This window comes from Pyxicephalus adspersus, chromosome 3 (assembly GCF_032062135.1).
Source record: "Pyxicephalus adspersus chromosome 3, UCB_Pads_2.0, whole genome shotgun sequence".
Taxonomy (NCBI): Eukaryota; Metazoa; Chordata; class Amphibia; order Anura; family Pyxicephalidae; genus Pyxicephalus; species Pyxicephalus adspersus.
Window position 1 is genome coordinate 63830480 of NC_092860.1, and position 20491 is coordinate 63850970.

General features: G+C 35.7%; 1 protein-coding gene across 3 annotated transcripts in view; it reads left to right on the top strand.

Annotated features, from left to right (window-relative positions):
• The window catches only part of REST (RE1 silencing transcription factor), a 38608-nt gene extending 18558 nt beyond the window's left edge, over positions 1 to 20050 (top strand). For 2 of the 3 annotated variants that reach the window (XM_072404945.1, XM_072404944.1), the window contains 3 exons: positions 878 to 1756; positions 8526 to 8609; positions 9734 to 20050. In XM_072404945.1, the coding sequence (XP_072261046.1) occupies positions 886 to 1756; positions 8526 to 8609; positions 9734 to 11472 (2694 nt within the window). In that variant the 5' untranslated portion in view covers positions 878 to 885 and the 3' untranslated portion in view covers positions 11473 to 20050. The remainder of the gene's footprint in view (positions 1 to 877; positions 1757 to 8525; positions 8610 to 9733) is intronic. The other variant, XM_072404946.1, reaches the window with a different exon arrangement.
• The last annotated feature ends 441 nt before the right edge of the window (positions 20051 to 20491 follow it).

Here is a 20491-nt window from a genome sequence, read left to right on the forward strand (position 1 = left end):
AATGGAACATGAGTGATCATGAGTGACTTTCAACAATAAATGTGTACTGTAGTCTTTTTCATGGAAAAATAAGACATCCCCTGAAAATAAGACCCAGGCCATATTTTGGCATTTCAAAAAATATAAGAGAGTGCCTTATAATCGGGGAAACAGGGTATATAGGATCTCATGGCGACCAGGGATGGGTGGATCTGAGAAGTTTAAAGCGTGCCTAAATTAGGAAATTGAATTTGAAAAACGGGACAACGCTGGACCCGATGCAGGACAACTGGGAGTGAACGGACTGCCCTGCTGGATTAAAGGTAAGTGTATTTTTTTTTTTTGCACTTTTGAGTTCCTCTTAGTTAAAACATGATTTTACTGGATCCAATGTTCAACCACCCCAGCGTATCTGTCTATTAGGAGTATGCATAATGATGACGATAATGTGTGATTTAAGGTGACTCACTGTGTTTTAATGTCTAGCTCCTCGGAGCTTTAGAGTTTGCTGATCGATCAAATCTGAAATAAAATAATAACGATCAGCATTCTTTCCCAAAACTGCAAAATAAAGACAATCGGTGATTTTTTTTTTTTGTTTTGTTTACCATGGCCTCAATTGTAGTTCCAGCAAGATAATGAATGTAGTCTATTTGAATTTGTGTAATGTAAAAAAATTTAACCCATTACTGGTTATTTGGGAAAATAAATGATCAACTTTTCTGTTGTATTTTATTGGTTGTTGCAATGTAACTTTATCTTTCAAAAAAACAAAGTAATTTGTTCCTGCCATTAATTTAACTAACTTTTGTTATCATCTACATAGGATTTTTAATTGTTGATTTTTGTGGGATTTTTTTGTATAAATTTATTTATTTATTTATTTTATTTTTTGTAGCTCTCACTATGGCTACTCAATTGGTGAGCCAAGCCAGCAGCAGCAGTTTATTTTGCAACAGCAGCAATTTTGGTATCAGTGACATGTATGGTTTACATGATCTTTCTAAAGCAGAAATAGCAGCTCCTCGTTTGATCATGCTAGCAAATGTTGCTCTTACTGGAGAAGTCAACAATAGCTGCAGTGATTATGCTTTGGAGGAGGACAAGGAAATGGCTGAGTTGACCACTGTCTATGAAAACAGTTTTTCAGATAGTGAAGGAGAAGGAATGGAAATGGAGGAATCGGCCATGGAAAATGAGGTGCCTCTCTTTCAGATAATGGAAATTGAACAACCTGCAGTGCAAGAAAAGATTGTATGTGACAATCAAACCCTTATTCCTGATAATCCTGTAGTAACTGAACCAGAAAAAGATGTGGAGTCCCCTCCAATGGCTGAAGAAAAAAACAAGAGTGCTAAAAGCAAACCTTTTCAGTGCAGACCTTGCCAATATAAGGCTGAATCAGAGGAAGAGTTTGTTCATCATATTAAGGACCACAGTGCTAAGAGATTCATTGATCATGACACACACAAAAACAGTAAAGAATCTTGCTTATCTGAAGAAGTGGATACTTCTAAAGGACCTATCAGATGTGACCGATGTGGCTATAACACCAATCGAATTGATCACTATTTGGCACACTTAAAGCATCACAACAAGGCAGCTGAAAATGAGAGAGTTTACAAGTGCACCATATGTACATACACAACAGTCAGCGAATATCACTGGAAGAAACATCTACGGAATCACTTTCCAAGGATTGTTTATACATGCTCACAATGCTCTTACTTTTCAGATCGTAAAAATAACTACATTCAACATATACGAACACATACAGGTAAAAAAAAATATATTTAACCTTTTACTTTTTTTCAGTAATTTTGCTGTCAAAGCTGACCATAAGCCTATACTGCTGTGTCCCTGCATTGTGAATCTGTGTGTAGAATTAGTTGTTCTACTAAATATAATTAGCTTGCTTTTGTTCATAGAAGTACATGGATTTCCTTTGGTTATTAGAAAAAGTGACCTCTTTTTGGCTACATTTATTTTTTTTTTTATTCAGTTCCTGCCCAGAGATGTCTGGTAATGAGTAATTAGTTTGTCAATAAAATACAAAGGGGATCAGAACTTTTTTCTTGTCACACTTACCTCTTCCTCACTAAAGCGCAGGCATCTCTCTCCAGCGCATGCAGACAGTTCTGACTCAGGGCGTGCCTATGTTCCCAAGCTTTATCAGTTTCACCCAACCCACTTGCCAATCAGCAAATAGCCTTTTAATCATCCCTGGCTTTTTAGTTAGCTCAGACACAGCCATTTGCGCTCGTGCAACATGTCCCCACTAGTGCTAAGCCCCTAGCTTGCTGGGCTAGTTCCTGTACACCTGTTAGTATATTCAGTGTTCCTGTGTCCGGCTCCTGTGTTAACCCCTTGTTGCTCAGTCTTTTGTTTGCAGCCTGTTCCCTTGTGCTGTTTCCAGCATTTGTCTCGGTCTGTGGATAATCCTGTGTCACCTGTGTCTGCAGTGACCCCTGTGTCACTGGTATCTATTTCCTGGATCCCTGGTATTTGACCCTGGCTTGTGACCTGACCTCTCCCTTGCTTGCTGCCTGCCTCGACCCCAGCCTTTCTTGACAATTCTTCTGCTTAGTGATTTGGTACCGTGTATCTTCCTGCCCACCCTGGTGTGCCCGAGGACCGCAAGCTGGCGTTAACCAGCAGCGCAACAACCTCACCACTAGAGGCTCTGGGGAAGACATGGTTACTGCTTAGACTCTGCGCCTTGGCCTCTCTGGGCTTACACCATCTTTTTGCATGCCGTAGCGCCCCCTAGGAGTCCTGTCTCCCCAAGGGTGTCCGTTTTTTATTTCAAAATCTTTCATAGATTTAAACGAACAATTCAGAGAAACATGGGTAGCAGCATTTTCAACATGGTTGTGGTGACAATATAAAAGAATAATAGACCAGAATGGCTAAACTAGGGCTTATCGATTGTGCCAACACATTTACTGATCATTATTAAATGGCATGAAGTTGTACAAAAAAATCAAGGCAGGTCATTGTACATTTGTAGAACAAGGAATACTCCACAGTTTGCTTACATCTAGTTAACATATAGTATCTTTACTCTTAACCTCCCTGGCGGTCTGATTATATAAGTATTTGTAAAGTTGAAAGCACAGTACATTTGACCTTTAAAAAATACTTTTTAATACTTTTTTTTAAATTTCCTGCCTCCCAGCCACATGCAATATATATATATATATATATATATATATATATATATATATATATATATATATTATACTCTGGGGAGTCAAGAAATTATTTATTCCAGTAGAACCTGGTGGTCTCAAATTTCTCACCCTGTAATGGATACCAGCTGTAAGGTCCTCAATGATCATAATCTCATTAACGTTCTGGAACCACTGGGATATGGTCAGCCATAGACGACCCCCAAATTATAGAAATGCAAAGTTTCACTGCATTCAACAGGGGTTACTCCCTCCCAAAATGGGTGCAAGACTTGACAGGACCAAAAGATTTGAGCATGGAAATGAGAACTGCCCATGAGGTTAAATTGGCATGAGGAGAACCAGCGCTAGAAGACTTCGGTTTTGCTGTGTACAGTTAGGTCCATAAATATTTGGACAGAGACAAATTTTTTTCTAATTTTGGTTTTGTACATTACCACAATTGATTTTAAATGAAACAACTCAGATCCAGTTGAACTGCAGACTTTCAGCTTTAATTTAGTTGGTTGAACAAAAAGATTGCATAAAAATGTGAGGAACTAAAGTCTTTTTTTTTTTACGCAATCACTTCATTTCAGGGGCTCAAAAGTGATTGGACAAATTAAAAAGCTGAAAATAAAAAAATGTTCATTTCTAATACTTGGTTGAAAACCCTTTGCTGGCAATGACAGCCTGTAGTTTTGAACTCATTGACATCACCGGATGCTGGGTTTCCTCCTTTTTAATGCTCCACCAAGCCTTTACTGCAGCAGCTTTCAGTTGCTGTTTGTTTGTGGGCCTTTCTGTCCGAAATTTAGTCTTCAACAAGTGAAATGCATGCTCAATTGGGTTCAGATCAGGTGACTGACTTGGCCATTCAAGAATATTCCACTTTTTTGCTTTTTTAAACTCCTGGTTGCTTTGGCTGTGTTTTGGCTCATTGTCTATCTGTATTATGAAACACCTCCCAATCAATTTGACTGCATTTAGCTGGATTTGAGCAGACAGAATTCATTCGGCTGCTTTTGTCCTGTGTCACATCATCAATAAACACTAGTTTATTAACACTAAGCCATAACACTGCCTCCGCCATGTTTTACAGATGATGTGGTATGCCTTGGATCACTAGCTGTTCCACGCCTTCCCCATACTTTTTTCGTCATTCTGGTAAAGGTTGATCTTGGTTTCATCTGTCTAAAGGATGTTTTTCCAGAACTGTGCTGGCTTTTTTAGATGTTTTTGAGCAAAGCCCAATCCAGTCTTTCTATTCTTGAGGCTTATGAGTGGCTTGCACCTTGCAGTGCACCCTTTGTATTTACGTTCATGCAGTCTTCTGTTTATGGTAGACTTGGATATCGATATGCCTACTTCCTGGAGAGTTTTGTTCACTTGGTTGGCTGTTGTGAAGGGGTTTCTCTTCACCATGGAAATAATTCTGTCATCATCCACCACTGTTGTCGTCCGTGGACGTCCAGGTCTTTTGGCATTGCTGAGTTCACCAGGGCTTTGTTTCTCATGATGTACCAAACTAGATTTTGGCACTCCTAATATTGTAGCAATTCCTCCGATGGGATTTTTATGTTTTTGCAGCCTAAGGATGTCTTGTTTCACCCGAATGCAGAGCTCCTTTGACCGCATGTTGTCTGTTTACAGCAAAATCTTCCACATACAAGCACCTCCCCTCAAATCAACTCCAGGCCTTTTACCTGCTTAATTGATAACAGGTAATGAAATAAATGAAATCAAGTGATTGTGTAAAAAAAAAAAAAAATAGTTCCTCACATTTTTATGCAATCTTTTTGTTTAACCCACTGAATTTAAGCTGAAAGTCTGCAGTTCAACTGCATCTGAGTTGTTTCATTTAAAATCAATTGTGGTAATGTACAAAACCAAAATTAGAAAAAAAAGATGTCTCTATCTAAATATTTATGGACCTAACTGTGTGTACATGAACTGACCAGAAAAATGCTGAAAAGATTGAGCATCAGTATGCTGCTGCAGCATTGTGTTTAGTTTAGCAGCATTCAGTGGTGTGTTTTGTCTAGAGTTCTAATATATTTTTTTTTTTTTACAGTAGGAAAGTGTAGATTAAATAATTTATAAGAAATGAAGGTGTGCAGTGCTTAAAGTAAATCTTTCATATGTTGGGCATAGTAAAAGGTTTGCTTACTCACTACTTCCCTAGCATACAGTTGACTTTTCTCACTTCATAACCTCTCCATTTGCATACGAATGTCCTGTGTATGCTGTACAGGATATGAAATTCTTCTGTATCCCAATGTGACAGTGCTGGGGCAAAGAGGGGACATCTAACACTGTCACATGGTGAGGTGTATTGCTTTAATACCCGGACATGCCCTGTATTTCATTTTGCTTTTAACATCTACACAGGACACTATGGGACCAAAAAGTATATATATCTTGCTGGAAAGGGGTAAATAAGAATACAGCGACTGTTTTTGAACCCCTTTAAATGCCCAGACAGTTTTTTTTTTTTTTTAGCTTTTAAGTATATTTAAAGACATTTTAAACCAAAATTAGAAGAATTAGAATGGGGTAAAATGTGTCCCAAATGCCCAAATACACCCCATTTATGTCAGTGGAGCATTGTTGAGCTAGGAGTTAGGCATTTTTGAGCATTTTTTGGCGTTTAGGAGGTTTTTTGGGGCGTTTCAACACTTTACAATGCTGCAGGATGCATTTTCTTTACAGCACATCAAGAAATAGCTCTGATATGGACTGGCTTATTGGAATGAATTGGAGTTTCAAACATGGGCATTTAAACATTCCATTTAAATGCCGTGGAAGCAGTCCATGTAGACTTGGTGAACTTTCTTTCATTGCCCTACATAAACCACAGAAGTTCTTACTGAAGTCAACAAGTAAAGAGTATTAATTCACCATATATGCAGGATGTGGACTCTATAGTGGGGCAAGGGATGACTTGCACTCCCACTGCAGATTGAAGTTGTAAAACAATTTTACAGCTGCTCAGATCACTTCTAAGGCACAACCCAGAGCCTACAAACAACATGTTTTAACCCTTTTAGTGCAATATTTTGTGTGATGCACTATTAGCAGGAATTGGTTTAAAATATGTCAAGAAAACATACATTTTTTGGCAGGGTCTTCTATGTCATTGTTTGTCTTCTGTCAAATAGGCAGGTTTTTCATCCTCAACCTCTATTGTACAGTGCTGTGCAATATGTTTCTGCTTGATAAATATGAGTTGAAGAAAAAGCAAAGAAATCTTTTCAAAAATATCACTTTAGGGGCATAGAAATAACTTACTAAAAACAAAGCAACTTTTTTTTTTTTTTTTTTTTTTTTTTTTTTTTTTATTAAGCAAAGCACAATAGTGCAAATTAAAAACCATCAATAATTTGGTAGTCTCAATTTCTCACATATGTCCTAAAATAAGACCATAGTGTCTGCCTATTCAGTGCAAAATAGGGCATATCAGATCTTTGTCACAAACGATTGACATGAATAAAATTCAATAAAATACAAATTGCCCCATCCATATTTACTACTTGGCTGTCCTCAGCTATGGGTCATTCTTTAGAAGACTGAGGCCTGTGTATGGCTAACCTGACAAAAATACTTGTGTTATTATAGCAAGTAATTTAAATTTGCTTTTCTCTTTCCAGAGTAGTACTAGTAGAACAAAAAATCTGCTTCTGATATTTATGTTAAAGAAACCTGTCACAAGACAATAAAAATGTTCTGGAAAAATAAATTGTGTGCACTTTCAGTATTTTGTCCTTTAGTTGTGAAAGGCTCATTTCTGCAGATATCCAGAACCCTTGAGACTTCTGCTAGGTGCAACTATTTTCAAAGCGATTTATAGCTACAGAAAAGATGATGTAGAGAGGGGAGTGGCAAAGGCTGTAAGATGCAAGTAGGGAGGGGGCTCTTTAGGGAATTGACTATCCAGTAGTAGTCCAGTCTGTAGTTGCCTTTCTCTCCTTGGAGATATTTTTTTCCAAATTGCTTCTAGTTCCTCCCTCTTTCTTTGTTCCTGCTATAGTGTTAGTAACAGACATGTGGGTACCTGTTGCAATACTCACACAGATGCTGGGGCCAAATAGAGGCAGTGACTACACATTGCTTTAAAAAAAATAAAAAAAGTTCAATGCTAAATTTGATGGGTGCATTGTTTTTATACAGTAACAATAATGCAAATACTTCTTGGCCTGCCATATCCTCTAACGTTCAGCCCTTCACTACTAATATCTGATGTGTGTTCATTTCTGATTCTTAAATTTTTTTTATTTAAAACAAAATATGAAAAAATGTGTTTGGGGTGCAAACATTTATAAATAGGTCCCAAGTTGTGTAAACAAATATAGACACTGTAGACTGCAACATATAACATGTATATGCCATGCATTGTATGTTGAATTAAAATAAAAAAAAAGTCATGTCTGATGTTAAGTCTGCTGCTGTGCCTTGGCAGCCCAGTTATGATGAGTGGTTGCTTTACATACAACATACACCACAACACAAATTATTAGATTTACTAGACAACAAAAATCCCCCCCCATGATGCCACAACCCGCCCACTCCCATCGCAGGTCTGAGACTACGGACACAATCCCACCCACCTGAGCCTGCGATGCGTACGGCCGACTTTGTCCACGGCTCTGGTTGGGTGGGCCTCCCTCCTAGGTCGGGTCGGGGGGGGTGCACTGGCCACAGCTGTAGCCCACCTGTCAGACGGCCGCGGCCCCTTCACCCCTGACCTAAAGAAATGTTAATGTGCCCTGGGGGATAATTGGTAATGTTGATTAGGTGTTAAAAGATTTATTTTCTAAATTAGGTTAGTGTTAACCAGAGAAGAGATGTTTATTTAGGTTCTGGCGCAATGCTGGTTTTCATGTCAACAATAAAAAAGGTTTTTCACGTAAATTTACGTTGCTGCAGTCCCATATCCCTGGAACAGTGATTCCTGCAACTTGTGTAAACTGCAAGCCATTTTGGTGCTTAGGCACATGTTTTCAAGGGACAGTCCTGGGTGGTGAAAAATGCAAGTAGACACTATACTCTACACTCTATATGTTTTACTTTGGTGAATTGTGGGTATACACTAATCAGCCAAAACATTAAAACTAGTTTTGTGTAGGTTTCCCTTTGTCAAGGCAAAACTGTACTTGTGGAGGCCTAGCTTCCAGAACACCTCCACAGGTGTCCTGTGATTTTTGTCACCAAGAAGTCTTCAGGGTTGCTGAATACCCTGCTTATTGGAGATAACTTTATACATTTTTATTTAGAGAATATTTTTTTTTTCTGTTTGCATGATGCATTGCATTTCTACTCTACAGCATTGTTTGATGTTTGATAAGATGTCCTTTTATTTTTGTCTTGCGTTAATAGGAGAGAGACCTTATCAGTGTATAATGTGTCCATATTCCAGCTCACAAAAAACTCATTTGACCCGACATATGAGGACTCACTCAGGTTTGTGACAGTGATTTGTTTACAATCGGTTTTATGTTGTTGAGTTGTAGCATGTTAACTTTATTAGACAGTAAAAAGCAAAAGTATTTGGGTGGAGACAAAGCAGTTAGATCACATATGAAGACTTTCTGTGTGTTGGATTAGTGAATAACTTGATAATACCAAATACCTAGTGTAAATGCCTACTCATGTAATGAATAACTGAATGAAAATTAAAATTGAATATTGGTTAGAACATAGAAGACTGATTGCTTTTTAGAAAAGGAGTCTTATTTTACTAAGTAAGTAAATAATGTGAAATTTAGCTCCACTGATGTTTTGCTCACACATTTACCAATTCATTTTGAAATGATTTCACTTTAAAAAAAAATAACAAGTACAACTTCTCCAATAAATTAGTAAAGTAAGTAATTAGGCATTATTATTTTCCCGAGTCATCTGTAAATTATATAATTTTCTGTCACTAGTCCATTTTGGGATTATTTAACCACACTACAAGTAAATCAAAATACACATTTGGGGGGTGGAGTTTTTGTGAGTTTTAATGATCTAATTTATAAATGTAATATAATTTGTTGTAGGATACTTTAATTTGCTAACTGGAACTGCATGTAGCAGTCTAATTACCTTTCAGATTTTGAAGCTTATACTGGTTAATCACATAGCATGGGGGTTCACCTTTGTCGGGCTGGTAAATCAAACTTGTTGAATGTTGGGCTGGTACATCAAAAACAACTTGTAAAGAGGCAAGAAAACGTAATTTTATTTGCTTTCTGGGTATGTGCATGACACAAACTAGGATAGGCCTATACTCTGAAAGTTCTCAAATCTCTACCTAATTGAAATTGTATTTGCTACTGTTTCATACATGTGCTACATATTTTGTTTTAAATAACTATATTAACAGTCAATATGTTTTATCTGTTTAGAAAGGTTGTAAAATGAATATTTGTTTAGATGAGCATTGTTTGTAATAAAATGTGCTTTTTTATTTTAATGCCTTCACAGGAGCACCTGGGTATGGATTTTTATATTTTTACTCTGCATGTGTTTTTAAGTTGTGTGGTGTTTAAAAATTTTCAATACCTACAGTGTAATAATAATAAATAATATTTTGTGTTTAGGTGAGAAGCCGTTTAAATGTGAGCAATGTAATTATGTAGCATCAAATCAACATGAAGTGACGCGGCATGCAAGACAGCTTCACAATGGGCCAAAACCTTTAACATGCCCGCACTGTAACTACAAGACTGCTGACCGTAGCAATTTCAAAAAACATGTGGAGTTACATGTCAACCCACGTCAGTTCCTGTGTCCTGTTTGTGATTATGCTGCATCTAAGAAATGTAATTTGCAATATCACATCAAGTCCAGACATTCGGGATGCACTGACATTACAATGGATGTTTCTAAAGTGAAACTGCGGACAAAAAAAGAAGTGCCTGTTCCAGATCTTAGCAAGCAGGAGGAAAAGGAAAATTCAGAAGTAATAGTTGAGTCTGTAGAAAATGAAACTGATGGGAAACTAAAACTGAATAAGGAAAAATGTGAGACTCTTAAATCTGCTTCAGTTGGCCAAGTTACCAAACGTAATTGCAAGAACTCTAAACAAAAAACTGTTGAGGATGCAAGCCGTGACAAAAGTGCCTCAAAGGCTAAACGTTCAAAAAGAAAATTCGGCTCAGTGACTGAAAAGGCACTTAAAACCAATGATGCACAGAATACCAGTATGAAAAAAAATAAATTGAGTCAAAATAGGCAACCAGAGTGTGAAGTACCTAAAAAAGGAAACAGAGGTGTAAAGTCCCAAAAGCGGAAGTTATTTATGAGTAACCAGCAGAAACCCCTTAAAAAGAAAAAAACTTTATCTGAAAAGACAGTACTAACAAAAAACAATTCTAAGGAAATGCCTGTGGATTGTATTGTAGAAACTAATATGCAAGTCCAGTTCTCTGGCAGTGAAACTGGCGTGTCATTGGGGACATCATCTGCTGCTGAAATTGTACCTGATCAGTCTGGTGCTAAAGATCCAATAGAAAACAGTCATCACGAAGAAAACAGTAGTACTGAAGAGGAGACTATTGTACATGATGCATCATCTTCTTGTAGTTCAACTGATGATAAAATAGAGAATTGTATTGAGGTGCTTTTGGAAAGGGACAATCATTTTAGTGAAGGAGAAATTGCTCAGACAGATAACATTCAAGCGAGCCAGAACACTGTAAATAAAGACAAAGATTCTTCAGTAGAAGTGGAAACCTTAGACCATAATTCCCAAGCACATGAATCTGCAGCAGTAACTAAAGAGCCTCGGGGCCTCCCTGCAGGGGAGCCTCGGGGCCTCCCTGCAGGGGAGCCTCGGGGCCTCCCTGCAGGGGAGCCTCGGGGCCTCCCTGCAGGGGAGCCTCGGGGCCTCCCTGCAGAGCACACCGCAAACAACTCATTGATGAAACATTCACTACAAGATGAATCAGATGAATTAAATTTGCTTCATCCACCATCGAATGGAACAATAGATCAGGATACGAAATGCAGTGAGCATTATCCATGTGATTTTATTAGTAGTGTGTCCTTGGATGTTGAGGAAGATGAGGGAATCCACAGTCATGAAGGCAGTGATATAAGTGATAATGTATCAGAAAGAAGTGATGACTCTGGCTTAAATGGTTTACAATATGCTCAAGAAGCCTTGGGTCCAAAATCTTCACCTGAATTACCGTCTGTGGATAAAACTGCTGCTGAAAGTTTTGTCTGCATTTTTTGTGACCGTACATTCAAGAAAACGGAGGAATATACAAAACACCTAAAACGCCACTTAGTCAATGTGTATTACCTTGAGAAAGCTGCACAGAATCGACTATGAATAGAAGCACGTGTCATAAACAATGTTACTTTAAACTTTCAGTCATATGCTATCTAAAATGGTACAAAACTCTGCAGTATAGTTTAATGACTTGATAATTACCCCTACCCCCATCTGCAAAGTCAACTCTTCCCTAAAAATTACATCATTCTTGCTTCTGTCAAATCTTTCTAAAAAAAAAATACAAAAAAATAAATATATATTTAAAGCCTGTCTAGCATTTTTTTTAAATTGAGTAGCTGTTTCAGGCACTAAAGAAAATAGTATAAAAAATTTCTAAATTGCACTTCTATATCAAAACTGAATACCTTGCAGTGCAGTATTTCCTGCTTTTTTTTAGCTCACCAATAGGCAGGTTTACAAGCTGATTTAGGCTGGGATTTATTTCTACTTAACAAAAATACCCCATAGGCTAGAAGTTTGGGCAGTCAGCGCTAAATCGTTACAGCCTGCATGCTCTGTTCCCTTTAGGAAGACCAATAAATTGACTAGTAAATTTTTATATTATAATTACAAAAAGTAACATTTACGTAAATGATAAAAAGTCATATATGGAAATATTTCAAACTAGAAAGTTAAAACTGGTAATGTAGGGTTAGAAATGTAGCGAACATCTTTAATATTAAACTCAGTGAAAAACTGGATTTCCTAAAGTTCCATACAATTTTTGTTTTTTGTGTATGTGGTATATCTGTAACAAATACAAAGTTGTTGAACATTTTACCTGCCATGCAATTTGAATCTTTTTTTTATTCATAAACTTGCTATACTTCATAGCTAGGGAGATAATTAAAATTTTCTGGTACAGATAAGCAATACAGTGGGCCTTGGTCATGCTCTATATTGACAAATTGTAATCATACGTAATGGATTGCTAATAAATATGTGGATTAAGCAAAGTTTTTATTATTTGCCTGGAATTTGGACTTGTAATAAATGAGTTAGTTTGTGACATCCTTTTCTCCTCCTGCCATATTAGAGGGTAGAGAGTTAAATAAAACAATGATTTTTCCTTGTTTTTATCGTACAGCCTAACGGTCACAAGAAAACAAACCTATGTACTGAGTGTGCTAGGTCAGTAACTCAGAACCCCCTACATGTTTTTTGTTGTATTTGTATAACAAAGGCCTGGGAAGGTTAAATGATAACACTTTAAAATAAAGGAGTTTAAACATTTGTTAAAGAAACTTGTCAGGTCTTAAAATCTTAAACATTCCTTCCTTTATATGGATAAATGTGGCATACTAACAGAGGGTAGCAGGGTACCTGATATGTAAATCAGAGATTCAACATTATTGAGAGAAAGAATTACTGTCATTTAAAACACACAATATTCTTGACCACCTATGATTATATTCTCTTAATTTAGGTTGGAATGTGTATAATATTTAAAAATCTATTGTGTTTTTTTTTTTTTTTTTGTTTAAACTCTGGCTGTAAAAAAAATTAAAATAAAAATCTTGCACACTCCATTTAGGTCCTCTTCAGAAACTGGTTTACATCTATGACAACAAGGATTGGAGTTTTTAGTTTATTATACCACAATTGGATACAGTTAAAATTCAAAAAGCAGACTGCTTTTGACCACTGCATTGAATACATCTTGTTGTCTTCATTTTCCTGAGGATTTTTACCCTTTTGCTCGATAATTAATGATAAACACTGAACAAAAAGATCTCTCTTTATATTACCCGGGAACCTCTCACGCTTTCATTTCATTTCTCACGCTCTCACGCTTTTTATGTTTTGTAATATGGTTTGGTGCTTGTTTTACTACGAAAGGGCATTGCCATCTTATCTCCTTTAGAAAAATCTAGGTGGTACCAATCATAATCGCATCCCATAGTCTGAAAATTGTATTCATAAAGAATTTAAATTGATTATATTTATGTACAGAGGAAACCTATGTACTTATCTAACAGTTTCCTATATATGATAATTACCGTGTTTCCCCCCAAAATAAGACCTATTCTGAAAGTAAAACCTAGCATTCTAGTCATGCAAGGGTGAAATATAATCCCTTCCCCGAAAGTAAGCCCTATTGGCTTCTTCAGAGGGTGTGGTCATCTGGTACACAGAGGGATACTAAGAGGAAGGAGAGAGCAGGAGATTTTCAAAGCACCGGAGCAAGGGATGAAGAAATTGCAGGGTTAATTAACTAACCTACGGTGCTCTGGTGTGACACTACAACTAAGAGGTTGGTGGATTCTTTTTTCAAAGGGTCCTTGCTAGTATTTCATTCATTAGCAGCAATGCATATTTATTGTTTTTATATTTTTTTGCTTTTTACTCTTGGTTGCTGTTTGTGGTCAACAAAGCTTTGCAAGTTTTGTTTCTGTGTCTGCATGTTACTCTGAGTCATATGTTAATTGTCAGCACATTTTCTTGTTATGTTGCACTTGTTTGCTTATAAAGCTGTGTTTTTTTTTCATTAATCATTTTTGTCCATTCTTATTCTTGTATATAACAGAAAAATCTGTTATTTTGACAGGTCACAGGTAACACAGAGGTGTCTTTCTATAGCATTGTAATATTGGTTACAGGTTTTGGCAAAAACAGATTTTTGTACCTGAATAAAAACAGATTTTTGTACATGAATAAATAGAGATTTTTTTTTGTACATGAGAAAAATTAGACATCCCCTGAAAATAAGCCCTAATGCGATTTTCAGAGGTAAAATAAAAAAAGGACCCTGTCTTATTTTCAGTGAAACACTAGTATGTATTAAGTGAAACTATTCAGATTATATAAACCGTATATAAAAAAAAAAAACGATGTATTTACCTGCCTTTATCACACTAATATTTTAACTTTTTTATATGATTAAATTGTTAATATTTTTTCATATGTATAATTAATACATTTTGAATTTTAACCCTATCCAAATTGTGGTATATCTTAAACTAAAAATCCCAATCTTTGATGCCACATTATTTATAGTTATCCTTAAAGGGGTAGATACCACAATTACTAATTAATATTCTGTCCTGGTCCCAGGTACCAGTATTGCTCTTTTGTACATCTATGACAAAAGGTGTTTTTTGGAAAGACTAAATTAAATAGTGAAAGATATGCTGGAGAAAAAAAATCATATGGGAATATTTACAATAAAGGCAGCATCCTGTCCCATACCTTTTAAAGTACTGGATATTTCACTTTCCTCCAGGCAGGTTCAGACCTGCATCTGATCAAGCGATCCTGTACGGGTTCTCTTTGTTGGCACCTTGGTTGGTTACTCACCAACGCTCACTCACCAACGCTGTGGTAAGAATGACCAGACCAAGTGGTTGGCTGGCAAGATGGCAGCCACCAGAAGCCTTACAGTGTGCTTTGTGCTTATGACAGTGGGTGGTAGTGAGCCGCACTGAACTAATTCTCTGTCTTTCCTTAAGCAGTTGTTCACTGCTAGTCTGAACATAGTTTTACAACTATAAACGTGTTGCTTGTTTACATTAGAGCTTGCCAGGTTACCGAGATATGTTCTCAAAAAAATACGGAAAAAAAAGTAAGAATAGACTTTCTGTGCCTTAGTTGTGAGCTTTAAATATAATTTTCTGCCCTATGCCTGCAGATGCATGTCAGGTTGGGCTTGAAAGTAGGTACTGTCACTGCTTGTTCTGAATATGGTATTAGTTTAGTGTGCACGATCTGAGCACTATTTACCTGAAGGGCATGGAAATTATTTCTAGTAAATGCTAGGCTTGCCAGCTTCCTGGGATTGTTTGTTGCCTGAACATATCAGGTAATGTTCTTGTTTTCCAAGGTTTTGATACCATATTGGCAGTGTATATACACTGTGTGCTTGAGGAAGTGGAAAGCAAACACAAAACACAACACAGACAAAACACAAAACAGTGTTTGCAAACATGGAAGCCATCGGCAGTAAAACTGGTCATAATCTTTTGTGGAACATTTATTTGCTTGTTTGGCCTTATTTAATGGATAATAATTTTAGTTAGCCAAGTTCAAGTAAATTAACATGCAACTCTTGTTTGTCTATAAAGGAGCATATTTAGTGTGTGTATATATAAAAAAAATAAAAAAGTAGTTCGTTTACTACTTAAAGGCAACATTTAATGTCCACATTTGTATTATGCTTTCATGTGTATTGTGTTTTCCTAACATGCTCTGTTGGCAATATTTATTTTGTGTGTGTGTGTATGTATGTGTAAACATAAATACATCCGTTCGCTTTTAGAGCTGTAGGCGCAACAGAAACTGATTAGAGAGATTTCATCTTCTTTCAAAGTGACACAATAGTTTGGATTTTCACCTTCTTTTGTTCACATTACCTTACTTTTATTATGTAAAGGGGAAAGCTCCCCAATAGTGATATAAACCTCACTGGGGATCTACTGCTTGTCTCACTCTCCTAAAAAAAAAAAAAAAAAAAAAAATTACTTTTAGCCTTCAGGGTTTTTTAATAAATTATATGATATAAATTATTCTCCTGTCAATTTGTCTGAAAATGTGCTGACCGTCAATCCTACATTTCTCATTTTAGTGCATATAAAACAATGACTCGTTCTGCCACTTAAGCCACGTACACACTTCCAAATATAGTCGTTGGAAAGGATCTTTCACGATCCTTTCAGCATTCCAAATAACATATATATAATTATATATATATATTTTATTGTGGCACAACATATTTGCTAATATAGCCCCATAATCCTCAACAACTGGGACACTTTGCTCATATTCTTTCTGCAATTGGTCAAGATGGAAAAAATGTTTAACCAAGGTTTGGCAAGCTAAGTCAAAGAAATTTGTGAATTATTAATTTTTCATTATTAAGAGCAGTGAGTAGTAAAAGTATATTTTATCAAGTTGTTACTAAAAAAAATTCCCATTATTAATATGTGACATATTTCATGTACACTGTTTATATACTATGTTTTGTCAATGTGTAAATTAGGATCAGGTTTTCAAAATCTTAAAGGCCAATTTACCCATAATTAATATGGCCTGGTTGGCCAAGTTAGTAATGGCCTTCTTAACTACATTGAGGGCTTTATTATTCTATATTTTATTCCCTTTTACTAAGGATTATGGGTGTTTACACTCTCATTTCAATGTTCCTCCCATTACATTTTAAAATACTAGAAACCAAAAAGGAGTAATAGCCACAACTGGTGTTCAAGACCCAGGAATTGATGGGTAGACCTAACCTTGCATCTACCAGAAACTAAAATACCATGTTTGGGAGAGATCCATACTTGCATAATTGTATTGGTGCCTAATGTCACCGTGACTAAGTATGGAACAATCCAGCATTTATGTTGGCTAAGTGACTTCCAGTTAAGATTTCTTTTGGATTTAAGAGATTTCTATAGTGTTTCCTAAATAAGAGTTGAAGGGAAATCAACAACATAAGTATGCGAGCATCAGTAAATTACATGAGGATTTTCTGTCTTTCCAAGGCCTAAAACAGTTTTACTGAAGTTTTAATGTTTTAAACCAGTGATTTTCAACCACTGTGCCGCGGCACACTAGTGTGCCATGAGAGATCTTTAGGTGTACCGTGGGAAATTATCTAATTACCATTGTCGAGTGTCTGTGCTGTAGTGACTGGCAGAGTAATGTAATACTCTTCCATGTCAGTGGGTGGCAGTAGGTAACAGTTTTCTTGTTTATTCTTAGAGACAAAAGAATTAGCTACAGAGTGTCATTTTGTAACATTTTTGATTTGTGGTGTGCCGCAGGATTTTTTCAATGTAAAAAAATGTGCCGTGGCTCAAAAAAAGTTGAAAAACACTGTTTTAAACAATAGAAGATCTTATCATGCTAGAGTTTTGATATAGCTATTTGTGTGTGTTGTTAGAATGTAGCTTTATTTGTAGCCATATTTCATTTAAAATACCTATACTTTAAGCCTATTTTAAGTCCAAAACAAAAACGTAGTATATTGCTGCTAACCAGTAATTTTTTAGGTGGAGAGGACATCAATTGTTTGTTTCCAGTCTTTATTTTTCCTTTCTTTCATTCTGGTAAACTTGCAGATACCACTCTTCTTGTCTGTCCACATATACACTCATTACTCCAATATATGTAACTTCGAAAAGAACCATGGGTATTACACAGATTGAGCTTTTCATTTGTTTACTCTTGTTGATCCCCATTGCATTGTGGATTGATAGGACTGATTTAATTGCTCATTAAAGATTTTATGCTTTTAAAAATTGACAAAGTTCTTGCATTTCAGGCAAGGTATTTTCTCTACTTGTGTTCTTAGCTTGAAAAAGAAAAACTGTTGCAGCCACCACATCTAGGAACTGTTAGGTTGTTTTATAATAAATGTGTACTTTTAGTTTTAGATGAGTTTTAAAATTGAACCAGTCAGTGGCATTATTCATACCATGTGTGGATCTATAATATGGTATGCTGAAAATCTTTATGCTATGGTTTTGACATGCTTTTATTTTACTGAATCAAAATGCACAGAAATTTGTTGTTTACTTTTGACCTGGGTGTTAATTATCGGGAACAAGTAGAGTGAGACATTCAAAATAAGGCAATGTCTCTTATCTGTTCTGAACATAATTATTTGCTTAGACAATCAGCGTGCTAAGTAAGTCTTAGTTCATACGCTATCAAAGTAAATTAAATGATATAGTTTGTTGAATTGGTGTGTACATGCACACATTTGTAGCTGAGAAAACAAACCTCTTTCTTTTGAGCTATGCATATATTTTTAACTGTAACACTGCCTGAATATATCCAGTACACCTTCAAAAAAGTTTTATGTGAGCACAACAACATGCTGGGCATTTTTTGGTAAGGTAATTGTCTTGACACTTTTAATATTTTGCAGCTTTTGAGCACAGAATATTGTATAGAGTATCCTCAGATACTATACAGAACCAGAAGATAGTTATTTCTAGGGTGTTTACTTCAGTTTTTAATGCTCATGTTTCTGTTTAGTAACATAATTAGAGGTCTATGCCTATACTTAAAAAATGTCATACTTATATTATTATTATTCATATATATTTGCTCTGTGGAGATGTTTATTACATAAATAAGGATATTCACTTAATGGGTTATAAAAATAGGGTAGTAGAAGGTGATTTTTATATGTCTTTGTCAACCTGTTAGGCTTGTCACAGTGATGTGGCCTCTAGTGGTACAGTGATTTACATTTTATTACTGTGACCCTTGTAGGTTTAGGAGAGCTAGAGGGAGGGGGTCGTAGATTTTGATGGGATCAAAGATTAAGATTTAGAGCTAAAGGAAGTAATTTAAGGTCAACCCTCACAAATATATCTAATTCACTTTTAAGACTTTCATTAGATTTTTTTTCTTAAACTTGACATTATTTTGTAAAGCTCACTATGAGTATCAGTGTCTGGATTCAAATGTAAAACCCATGTCTAAAAGAATTTTGATTCTGCTTTTTTTTTTTTTCCACTGATGTGGAAAACCAAAAAAAAAGTATTCTTAAACCACTAATTGAAAGGTATTTATCTATAGATCCAGTGTGATTTAGTATACATGTTTAGTAGGAGGTAGGAGCTGTATTACTTTGTACCTCACTACTTTTATAAACAGCCCAAAAAATTAAACCTCATTTATGGATTTTATGTATTCACATTTTTCTTCTGTGCATATGGCATTAAAGGGAAAAATGCCTTTGGACCTAAAACAGTGTGTATATGTATGTATGTAACATAACCTGTTTACATGCAATTTGTACGTTAGATAATAATTTGGTGATTTTCTGTGCTCCAATTGTAGAATGGTGTTTTGAATATCTGCCATGTCCAAGCACAGAGCAGTCCAAGCACAGAGGTAACATACTAAGGAGTTTAGAGTGTTCAGTAAGCTAAATTATTTTTGCAAACAATACCAAAATATGTGCAAGTAAATATTAAAAAGCACAGTTTTCGTTGCATATGATTGAATGTTTGAAGTCAGCAAAGCTTTAAAAGCTGTATTCCTTCCGTAAATCAACTCCAGTGTTGAGCTGTTGTGTATAGAGCTTTCTGCAGTAGAGTTGAAAGAGAAGCCAAATGTTCATAGTTGATTACTTGATGATAATGGGAAATTTAAGCGGTGAGAGTGATTTATACATTAGTTGTAATCTTGCCTAACTCATTCTATATAAATTTGACTGTTTTACTATATTTATATAACACTTTTCAGGTCTTCTTTGAGGGAGGCCTACTGTACTTTGTATAATACAATAAACTATTTTGTAGTTATAAAACGGTATACATTTTAGTAAAATTTTACTTTTATTGGCTTGTGTTAAGTAAACAATTTTATATCAAGCTGTTTGTAATTATATATTTATTTTATGCATGCAAGTGCTCACTTGTATATAAATGTAGATATGCATGTTTTTCTTTGCTTTGTACATTATATTGAGTGATATTTACATAAACACCAAAGGCAAATGACAATATGTATTACTCTTTGGGAAATTGCTAGTGCAGGCTATCATTTTTTGTGTAATTTGGTTAAGCATTATTGTTGCCAAATTTTGTTATTTTTTTTTTCCTTTTAGCACAAGTGCCTAAATAAGATTGTGTGTATTTACATAGTCAATGAAAATGTAATAAAGATTTCAGGATTATTTGTCTGTATTGTTCCTTTTATTATGTATGCAATGTATATCGAGTGATGTTTAACTTCACCTAATTGTTTGCATTTTTCATTCCTGAAAAAGGGTTTGCTTAGGGTTTCTGCACCTGTATAAAAACAAAATAAAAGAAGGAGAGAAAGGGGATGGTTCATTTTTCACGCATCAATATTACATGAGTTTTTGCAGTAGTAAAAAAAATCTACCCTGAAATTTCCCTATTACCACCCAGTTTTTGAAAGTAATGCTTAAACAGTGCCAAACCTTTATGGATACTTGTTATAGGTTATAGCTACCCCTGCCATGCCAAGCTTGTTCATTATTAGTGTTAGTCGAATAGCTCACTATTTGATTTGACCGCTATTCAGTCGAATAATGCATTATTATTCGGGTGATCGAGCGTCGAATTCGAACTCCATTAAAGTCAATGGGGGA